At 35.7% G+C, this 11,811-nt stretch overlaps 1 protein-coding gene across 1 annotated transcript in view; it reads right to left on the bottom strand.

The window, feature by feature from the left end:
• Positions 1-4,305: 4,305 nt before the first annotated feature.
• The window catches only part of LOC135217394 (F-box/LRR-repeat protein 15-like), a gene marked incomplete in the record, with an annotated part of 33,451 nt that continues 25,945 nt past the window's right edge, over positions 4,306-11,811 (bottom strand). The window contains 3 exon segments of the mRNA XM_064253236.1: positions 4,306-5,051; positions 6,979-7,197; positions 8,167-8,316. Coding sequence (XP_064109306.1) covers positions 4,872-5,051; positions 6,979-7,197; positions 8,167-8,316 — 549 coding nt within the window.

Genomic DNA, 11,811 nt, shown 5'->3' with positions numbered 1-11,811 from the left:
GGTACCATATCATATTGCAATATTCAAGTGGACTACGAACATATGTTTTTTATAAAGCATAATCATGTGTTCAGCTTTTCTTGTTTTGAAGTGCCGTAACAACATTCCCATTTTGCTTTACATTTTGCCAACAGAGTTGCTATTTGATCATTGCATAACATGTTCCTATTCATCATCACACCAAGGTCTTTAACTGCTTCCTTATTTGTGATGGTCTCATTATTAGGTGCCCCTTATATGCATATAGCTTTCTTTCTCTGTCCATAATTTATTGATCAAATTTATCAGAGTTAAATACCATCCTATTTACCTCTGCCCAATCATATACTTTTGTTAAGGTCTCTTTGTAGAGCGTTCCTATCTTCATCACAAGTAATTTCTCTACTTATTCTTGTGTCATCTGCGAAACTACACTACCGAATCCTTAACATTATTGTCTATGTCTTCAATCATAATAACAAACAGTATTGCAGCTAACACCGTACTTGCGGCACACCGGATATACCTTGGCTTCATCCGATTTTCTCGTCGTTTGCTATAACTATCTGTTTTTTCTGTTGTGTAAAAATTCTTTTAAACCATCTTCCTACTTTATCACGATATTGTGTTTTCTAATTTTCTTCGCTAATATATTATGGTCTACTTTATCAAAAGCTTTTGCAAAGTCTAAATAAACCACATCTGTTTCATTTCCGCTTTTCATATTTTTTGAATATGTTCTCACGGTGGACTAACAGTTGGGTTTGTGTACTTTTTCTGGGTACGAAACCATGTTGTCCTTTATTAAACAAATTATTTTTATTAAATGTTTCATAATATTTTTCTTCATTACCCTTTCATACACTTTCATATATGTGATGTTAGACTCACAGGCCTATAATTACTTGCCTCTAGTCTTGATCCACTTTTGAAAGTAGGGGTAATATATGCTAATTTGTGCTCATCATAAATCTTGCCTGTATCTACACTTTGTCTTAATAACATTGCAAGTGGCTTTGCGATAGAATGAACTACTTTCTTTAACAAAATAGCAGGAATTCCAATCAGGCCTGCAGCAGCTCCATTTAATTTCAATTCATTAATAGCCTGCACAATATCAGCTTCATTAATATCTATGTCAGCTCAAATATTCACTATTTTCATCCCTTACTCTATATCATTATCTTCATTATCTATTTCTAGGGGTGAATTCTCTCTTATATCTTTCTGCCAGTATGTTGCAAATTTCCTTTTTTCATTCGTTAATCTCCCTTCAATTCTCAGAGGGGCCTATTTCTATTCTTCTTTTATCATCTTCTTCGCATATGAGTATAATAGTTTGGGGTTTTGCTTGATATTTAATAGGGTTTTTTCTTCCAAGTCCAGTTTTTCATTTTTTTCTTTTTGATTGTATAATCTTTGTTTTTTCTGCCATTTTCTATCTTACTTTTTTTTAGTTCTATAACTTTCCATGCATTTTTTTTCTTTGCAAGACCTTTTTTCCACTTTCTGATTTTCTGGAACAAGATCCTTCTGTCTCTTGGTATGCATGAATGATGTTTAATTTTCTTCTTCGGTATATATTTTTCCACTATTTTCTCCAATATTTTATATAATATCTCCGTATTTACCCTTATGTCATCACTTACGAAAATGTTATCCCAATCTTTGTTTAATTCTTCATTAATTTCTGACCATTTTATATTTTTACTGTAGAAGTTGTCCATCCATCCTTCCCACTTTTTCATTTCTTGCTTATCTCTATTTTCACTTGCTTTGGAATGAACTGTTAATTCTATGACATTATGGTCTGAAATACTCGCATTATAAACTATTATTTCTTTAACATAATTCATCTCGTTCACAAATACTAGGTCTAAAGTATTTTCCTTTCTTGTTGGCAGGTGATTTATTTGTTGAATGTTGTATTCTAGTAGCATATCTAATAGCTTTTCAAATTGCCTCTTATCTTCTGCACTACTATTACTCTCTATATGTATAAGTACAACCACAATCTCCTATTCGTTCTTTCCATTCTACGAAAGGAAAGTTGAAGTCACCAGATAGGAGAATAGTCCAGTCCTTGTGATTTCTACATATATCATCCAATTTTTCAATTATTAAGTCAAACTCTTTAGTATTAGGAGGTCTATATATTACTATGTTCATCAATTTTTCAGATTCAATTCTACCGCTATTAGTTCACATTCTGAGTTACTATATTTCTCTATATATTTCCTTGTTTTTTGTCTTTCCATATATTGCGGTTCCCCCTTGATTCCTATTTTTTCTATCTGATCTATAAGTTTGGAACCCTTTTATTTGATCATCATTCCCAGTCTCTTGGGAATACCAGGTTTCACTTATATTCATTATATCTATTTCTTTTCATTTGGGTTAGTTTCTTCTAAGTACTCTATTTTTCTTTTTGAGTTACTCGTAACTAAACCCTGCGCATTCATCACTATGATGGTTTGCGTGTTTTCTCCTTCATTTGAAGGAGAGGACGAGAGAGAGTTAACCTTAATTAAAAGTGAATGCATGGAATAGATTAGTACGTATTGTATTTCTTTAAAATACTATCACATATGAATTTTGTAATTACAGTTATTATTATTATTATTATTATTATTATTTGAAAGTATTAAAAACAAATAGTACAAGTACATAAAAATCTCGAGTCTCAGTAAATGAGAGAGAGAGAGAGAGAGATAGAGGGGGGAAAATGTCAGGACCACGTGATTGCAACACTGCAGCTCTTCCCCCAAATTTTCCCCCTCCTGGCTGTCACACCCCAAATTTTCCCCCTCCTGGTCTGTCACAGAACTTGATATATCTGACAGTTTTAGTACCTGAATCTTGAAGTTACTTGAAGAAGACTGGGATTTCCTTCATTCTTCCATAATTTTTTAAATATAAGCTAAAACTTACAATTCACAATATGGTATTTTCTTTAATGAATTGATATTATTGCTGTATAAATTATAATTAATTTTGAAAATAGTAAATATTTATTTATCATACTAAAAAACATACATCTTTGTAGTAGAGAGAGAGAGAGAGAGAGAATTATAGTGATTATTTTCATTGGAAAATACAAAGAGAGAGAGAGAAGAGAGAGCAGAGAGAAACTGCTAAACTATAAAAGGATTCTTATCTTATCATAGTATGTGTTTTTTAAAAGCGTCGTAAACTCGGAGCGTCAGAAGCGTCAGCGTCGTAACCTCGGAACAAGCGTCATAACCCAGGGCGGATTTTTCAATGAATATTTAAGAAAAAGCGTCGTAACCTCGGAACGTCGTAAGCCGGACCCGTCGTAACCCGGGGACCGCCTGTACCCGTTTTTTAGCTGGTGCGTTCTACTGCTCTGTCAACTGGGCGTGATCTTCGTATAACCTAGGCTAATGAAGGGAAGTCCACTTCTTTGTCTTGTCAGAATGAAGATCGGACGAAGAGAAGCACTTTATGGGGATGCCTTTCCAATGGCGATCCTTGGCAGTGCTGGGTCGCCACAGATCCTGCCGAGAGGGGACGCCTGACCGGTGGGGTTCTCCTAACCTTCCTGTGGCTGTCGACTTTCCTCCTCCACTAGGTCTGGGAGTTTGGAAGAGGTCTAGGCCTGGAAGCGCTATGGAGCCGATCAGACGCACCCTCCACTGCACTGGGAACACTAAATTCACTTCTTACCTTTTAAGAGCTCGCCTTTTGAGCTCCCTCCAAACATTCTTCAAATTTGCAAAATATGAATTTGTAGATTCTGAGAAGTAAGAAGGTGATGAGGATGCAACAACTACTAGTACTGTTAATACTCTAACTGCTCGTTAGCACGAGACTTATTAAAGCTTCTAAAGGAAGCGTTTCTAGTCATATGCTTTCTGACTTCCTTAAGTAGGAAGTTAGTGTGTATATTCTCCTCAATCAAGTTTAAACACTTCTTACACGTATTAGTGAATAAATATTAATATATCCCTTACTTGCAAAAATAGTGAGGGTCTACCTAAGCAATTGGTAGTCTCACCCAAATTCTAATTACTTCTTTGAAGCAAAATCCAACAAACAGTTAACAAAAGCGTATGCCAAACCAAAGATCCAATACGTCACCAAATAATACAGCTCAGAAGATCAATGGCAACGAAAAACAAAATTCAAGTCAGGAGGTACCAACAACGATGTTGACAGTACCAGCGACAGAGAAAATCTGATTAGAAAACGGGAATGGTTCCTATTCCTGCCACCCAGCAGCAGGGCGGTAGATCACCTGACCTACCTGTAGCGTGTGCCGCGAAATTCGAATTTCTGTCGGGACGACGGAGTCTATAGCTAAGTATATATCTGACAGGAAAGTTCATGTACAAAAACAAGAATCAGAACAGTGATTGACAAAGGGTTACATCAGCTTAAGAATCTCAAATGGTAATGACAATTCTCAAATGCTCATATAATCCCCAATGGAGATGCCAATGCAGTTAACAATATGAACTTAAGATTTGTGGTACCACCTACCAAGAAAACTAATCTCCAGATCCATATTTCTATTAACAATATCAACTCGAAATATGTGGAACAATCACCCAAGGATACTAGTTTCTACACACATTTTTTATCTAATTTATTTTTTCACCAAAAGACAACTGGCCAAAGACTAATAAAGCTCTGTTTTATGCAGCATATGTCAGACAGGCAAATATTATACTGCAGTAAACTTTTCCTCTCAATCCATTTTCTTAAGAATAAAATCTACTAAACTCATTATAAAAATAGTCCCTTTTTATAAGATCAACATTTTACTTGAAATACATTGGTACTTGAAGATGCACCTTATAAATACTGTATTATAACTTCAATTTAAAATCAGTATGATATACTAACTCCATAAAAGATTTTTGAAACGACTAGATTTGAATATTGATGCCTAGATGGTTGACCCGTCTTCTTTTCTTGGCAATTTCACAAACACTGTGATGTGGGATGACTTTTATTCTTTTGATCTGCAAACTGCACAGATAGGTTTCAGATATGTCTCTGCAACCTTCCACATTAAGTACTCTGAGCCTTTTACAGTACTCAATGACCTGTTGAGATTTAATGAAAAGAAAGTTATCATACATTTCACTAACCAATGGTCTTGCCAAAAAAAAAAAAAAAAAAAAAAAGGAAATTAATCAAACAATTCAATTTACTACAAATTTATTACTATACGTACTCAGTTTTTTCCATCTGTCCACCCACCTGTGGTGCTCGCGCATAGTAACACTGCGTCCTAGGCTTTAAATAGTTGTGCTATGTGTAAGTTTGAGGTAATTAAAAGGATATCTGGGTGTACATTGTACATTTTCAACTGAAAAGTGTTGTAATAATTTACTGTATGCGAATTACACCGTTAATATTCGAAATAGGATATTGTTATTCTTGTTGAATGTAAGCTGCCTTTTCAGAGTGGCGAATGGAACAGCCAGACACGGTGGTGGGAAAACTGCTTCTCTCGCTGTTCACTACGGCAAGATGCCAACTTTATTGGACCACACCTACTCTGCTACTAAGCTACGTGTTACTTCATTACACGTCAAATATTATCAGTTATATTACTTTTTAATTTTTATCAAGTGTGTTTTAGCACTTTTCCCCCCTCTGCATCTGGCTATTCCATTTGCCACCCCAAAAAGGCAGCTTACATTCAACAATAACAACAATATCCTATTTCGAATATTAACGGTGTAATTCGCAAACACTTTTCAGTTGCAAATGTACATCCAGAAATCCTTTTATTTACCTAAAACCTACACATAGCATTACTATTTAAAGCCCAGAATGCAGTGTTACCATGCACGAGCACCACAGGCGGGTGGACAGATGGAATAAAACCGAGTATAGGGACCTTAATGCTGAGAAATTTGAATAATGTGGCAAGGGTATAAAGAGGTTCCTTCCTATTAAATGTGATATAAACAATCCTGATTTAGAAAACTTTGAGCATAACAAAAGTAATTGGGCATGTAAAAATCACTCACCTCAAAAGAATGAAAAGCACTATAAAACATGTATGAATAAAACAACTGAAGTTTTCAAAATTATCTCCTAGGTATCAATGATATAAATGTTTCCTTGAAAAAATCTTAAACATACAATGTTACTTTTATAAAGCTGTGATTACCACTTCTAGAAAATAAAAAAATTTGTAAATAAATTTTTTTTCATAAAAGACCACTACTTTTAACATATCTTACTTTGTATGTAAGTGGGAATTCCAGACTTGCATATTAAAGTAGGAGCATCCTACGATGGCAAGCATAGGCAATTAAATGAAGTAACATGAATTTTTTCCACCGATACAAAACATACAAGTATACAAAATCCCCCAAAACCAATATTATATAAAGTAAAAGCATACACAAAAAAATTGCTTACAAACAATGCTAAAGTGTTTTATATACATACCAAATTAAGCAAAGACATGAGAACAACACCACTAGTATCTGTTTCAAAAATAATCCGAAACAACCACCAAAGCACAAGAACGGATGAAGAACAAGTAAGCTTATGAAAAATCTCTGAACTACTTTTTATTTAGCACTGAAAACCCTCAGCATATGCTATCTTACAAGCCTGGGTAAAAAATTCTCCCTCCACCTTATTTCTATATTAACATAAAGCACTGGATGAACTGAGTGAATTGAATGAAAAAGGCAATCAAATTAATACAGTCTGGGAAAAAAGACTTTGGGGTAAGAACAAGTCAATCAACAGGCAATAGGTGATTTAATTTGCCACTGGAAGACCTGAGAGAACCATATGCATTTGTGCCAACCTACTCAGAATAACATGACTTCTGTTTTTTCCTTTGGATGGAGCAGATGGAAAATTCATGCAGACTCACAAATATATGTACAAGTACTAACGGGTTTCATGTGAAACAAATAGAACTTTTATAACTTTGTGTATTTGAATTTTTTAGGCTGAAGTTCTAACACTTGAAACACATGAGATATTAAGTGATCATACCTGTTTAATGCCATTTTCACTAACACGCCAACATTGTGACACATCCAGAACCTCCAGCTCGGGGCAGCCATGAGCTAAGAAGTATAGTGTATTATCTGAAACTGCTTCTACTCTGGACAGTCTAACTTCCTTCAGTCCTGGAAACTTCATGAAGAAATTCTTGAAGGTTTCATCATCAACATCCCAACAGCCTCTTACATCAATTTTTTGTAGTCCTGACTGAAAAATAGGACTATGTAACTAGGAAGTACATCATCAGCCATCTTAAAAAAATTGCACTACCTAACCAAAGTGAAAAAATGTTCACACCTTCCTGAATGCTGAAGAAAGTTGTTTCAAACAAACCATCAATTAATATTTGTATATACAATACACCTGGAAAGAAGTCGGGGTACAGAACAAGTAATCTAGTATCTAAGATACTGTACTTGCTCATGCTAATTTGCATCAGAGAAGGAATGAAGGCCTATGGACAGGCTAGTCACATAGTCCTCTAGACATATTATATATATATATATAGATATATATATATATATATATATATATAGATATATATATATATATATATATATATATATATATATATATAATATATATATATACTGTAAATAAAAACCACAATAATGCTGATCTACTGCTGTCAACTAATCATAAATTATTTTACAGATGGAGCTACACCTTTACAATGTGGTAAAGGTAGTATTGTGTCAACAGAATCCCAAAACATTACCAGGTGCAATGTGATGACCTTGCCATCCACCTCTTGTTAGCCAAGGTGAGTCAGCAAGAGAGAGGCTGGTGAGTTTCTTGCAGTTCAAAACAGCACTCTGAGTATATGGGGAAAATTCACTCGATGTTAGCAAGAGATAACTATGGTGTACAGTATAACTAAGACATTGATATAAAACAAGGGAAATATTGTTCTAAAAAAACTAAAATTGTTCAGCTTTGTAACTGGCTAGGGTGAACGGTATACAAGACCTTTGTGCCTCTTGAACAAAAGATGAAAACTCTGAAGATGTTCAAATGCCAAATTTTCAAAGCATACACTCTAAAGTTATTTCAAATATAAACTGGTACTGGGTGCATACTGAAAATGGTAAAAATTCTGGAATGAGCAACCAAGGTATACCTTAAATAGAATAATGAATCTATGCTGTAGATACAAAATTAACAAGTGTGTTTTACCTGCAAAGCTGCTCCATTGAGACCTTCACAGCCATTGAGATTCACTGAGAGAAGATTACGGTTGTTAAGGAAGAGCTGAACCAAAGAATCATCCACTATCCAACCACAATAGGCGACAGATATCCAACGCAAGCACTTACATGGCACAGTCTCTTAGACAAGGAAAAACTGTATATTAACTAGGAAAAGCAATGAAAGATAGCAAATACCATAACAGTCTGCATAGCTCTCAAATACTAAGTATTAGTACTTGGGTTTCTTTCTCATGTCTTTGATGCTATTGGTATGGTCATCCAAATATACTGGAATCTGCATCACTTACGCCTTCTTTAAAACACAGCAGCAATATTCTTTTCTTGAAGTTTACATCAACAACAATAACAAAACAAGAATATTATATCTTTTATCATTTCAACTAATGATTTTTCTGGAAGAGCAAAAGTTTGTACTACTTGTATATGCAATTGGCTATAGGTTGTCCTGTTTTACCAGGTGGTGAAAGAAGCAATACAATCATCTTCTTCCTGACACTCCCTTCATCTACAAGTCATCCACCACCTAGAGATGTAGTCTTCTAGAATCATGTTCGTAAACTTCTAACTTTAATGGTTAGTTGGTGTCCACTTTTTCACAACTTTTCAAATATGTACAGTATAAACCACTTGTTTTACTTTCTGGGTGTTTCACCGATACAGTAACCCTTGAGATCACTTGGTATCCGACTCATACAGAAACCCTCTGTGTTTTTCTAGATCCAACATAAGAAAAAAAAAAATCTGGGACTCCTCAACTTAAATGCAATTTGGTATAATATGATCAATCAATGGAGTGGTGATGAAACAAAATGAAAATTTGTAACAAAATAATTTTCAAACAAGCCCATCGTTTATATATGGGGTACCCACCTCCCATCCCCTCATTATCACTTATACAAAAAGTCAGAAGAGCAAAAAGTTCCTAATAAAGGGTCCATGATTCACACAAGTGAGCATCACTGTTCTTCTGTCGGACAGATGTCTAAGGACATCTGAGACTGTAAATGTGAGCACAATACAGTGGTACCCCCCGACCTCGAGATACGAAAGCTGACACGAAAAATTTAACTGCTCTACATACGAAAAGTTTTCAAGATACGAAAGGTTTCTGAAAGTCTGAGATTCGCCCGATAACAATTTTGAAACTCGCGCCGCGCGCTGCCATCTTAGTTCTAGCAGACTCACCACCATCCTCCTGCTCTCCCATTGGTTCCTGATGCTAGCCAAGCCATGAGATCCTTCTCTCCTATTGGACAGCATCCCTCCCATCATGCATCTTATACGTACGTACGTGGTGGCGTCCCTACCCCGGCCACCTCGTACCAGAATCTTTATCGTACGCATGCGGCATTCGTTCGGTCCAACGATTTTGTTTAGTAACGTAAATTCATTAGTGATTTCGTTGTGTTACTTTATCTTGTTGTGAGAACCTAATTAGTATACGTACTACATACGTAACTTAATTACATACAGTACATATAGTCATAGGTCCCAAGAAAGTTGCTGAAGTTCACAGAAAGAAGAGAATGCTTTCTATGGAGACAAAGATGGAGATAATAAAAAAGTATGAAGCTGGCTTGCGGTTGAGTGTGATCGCTAAGGAATACGGCCGAAAATCCGTCGACGATAGGCACCATCCTTAAGACAGAAGGAAGCCATCAAAGCAGCTACACCTTCTAAGGGCGTGACTATTTTGTCCCAACAAGAGGTAGCCATGTGCATAATGAAATGGAAAAGCTGCTTCTTGTATGGATCGAGGACAAAGAAATCGATAGCGATACGATAACTGAGACAGCAATCTGCCAGAAGGCCAGCGCTATTTCGGCGATTTGATTGCCCAAGCCGAAGACGACGGCGGAGAGGGGACATCAACGGCAACCCCAGAGTTCAAGGCTTCTCATGGGTGGTTCGAAAAATTCCGTAAACGGACTGGCATCCATTCGGTGGTGAAGAAATTGAAATTACGTAAAGTATAAAAAAGTAAAAAGAAATGTTAAAAATAAAAAAAAGACAAAATAAATTTTATTTAAGTTTTTTTGTAAAGTTAAGTGTTACAGTTTTGTTAAAGTGTTTTGTAAAGTTTAGTTTGTTTTTCGGACATTTTTTTATGTGTTTCGTAAAGTTAAGTGTACGTATCTGCCGTTTGTCCTCCTCCTCCTCTGCCGCCACTTTCGGAGATAGCCTCACTCGAAAGGTAATCTTCCACATTTTACGTTACACTAATAATATTTCTTGTACACTAATATACACTTTATTTACAGGTTTTGCATTTTTATTATAAAGTTACATATTGAATGGTCCAAATTGTTGTAGTATTTCATTGTTTATAGGTCAATTTACCTTTATTATGAAATTTACTGGGGTGTTTTTGGAGGGCTTGGAACGAATTAGCCATTTTGCATGTAAAATGTGGTCCAAGATACAAAAACATGATACGAAGGGCGCCTCGGAACAGATTAATTTCGTATCTCGAGGTACTACTGTATCATGTCCGAATTTGTATACAAAAGTTTGTTTTATATAAATCAAACTTAATATATTACAGTAGTGCCTCAGGTTACAAAATTAATCCGTTCTGAAGTGGCCTTTGTAACCTGATTTTTTCATATACAGAACTACGTTTTACATGTAAATTGCCTAATTCGTTCCAAGCCCTACAAAACCACCACAGTAAATTTTACAATACGTATAGCTAAATTGACCAATAAACAATGAAATACAACAATTTGGACCATTCAATACCTAACCTAACCGTTACTGTACCTGTAAATAAAGTGCATTAGTGTACAGGTAAAAGAAAGACTGTACATACATGTACGCACACAGTATGTAGTAAAATGCGGAACCTTACCTTTCAAGTGAGGCGATGTCCGAAAGTGGAAAGTGGCGACAGAGGAGGAGGACAAATGGCAGAAAACATGAATGTACTTAACTTTACGTAACACATTAAAAAATGGCAGAAAACATCCTCTTCTTTCCGTGAACTTCAGCAACATTCTTGGGACCCATGGCTAATAACTTAAGTAATTAAGTTCACACACAACACGATAAAGCAACTTACAGTATAACCCATGGCTAATAACATAAGTAGTGAAGTTCACACACAACACGATAAAGTAACTTACAGTATGACCCATGGCTAATAACATAAGTAATTAAGTTCACACACAACACAATAAAGTAACTTACAGTACAACAAAAGCAAAATCACTAATACGAATTTACGTTAATGAACGGAATCTACGTGAACAAATGAATTCCATGTGTGTACGATAATGCTGCCGAAACGAAATGGTCGAGGAACTCCCTTACATAGATGCATGATGGGATAGATGCTGACCCATAGGAGAGCAGGATCTTACGGCAGTAACTAGCATCAGGAACCAATGGGAGAGCAGGAGGATGGTGGTGAGTCTACTGAGTTGGCAGCGAGCGAGTTTTAAAATTGTTTTCAGCAGCCCGGCCGAATCTCGAACATTACAGTACACCCTTTCGCGATCTGAATTATTTTCGTACACAGAAGCAAAAAAATCTTCGTCTTTACCTTCATAACCTGGATTTTTCGTATGTAGGGACTTTCGTATGTAAGGGTATGACTGTACTAAAGAAA

This window comes from Macrobrachium nipponense, chromosome 7, assembly GCF_015104395.2.
Source record: "Macrobrachium nipponense isolate FS-2020 chromosome 7, ASM1510439v2, whole genome shotgun sequence".
NCBI classification, from domain to species: Eukaryota; Metazoa; Arthropoda; class Malacostraca; order Decapoda; family Palaemonidae; genus Macrobrachium; species Macrobrachium nipponense.
Note: the sequence above shows the minus strand (reverse complement) of the source record. Positions and strands in the feature narration are given on the sequence as shown.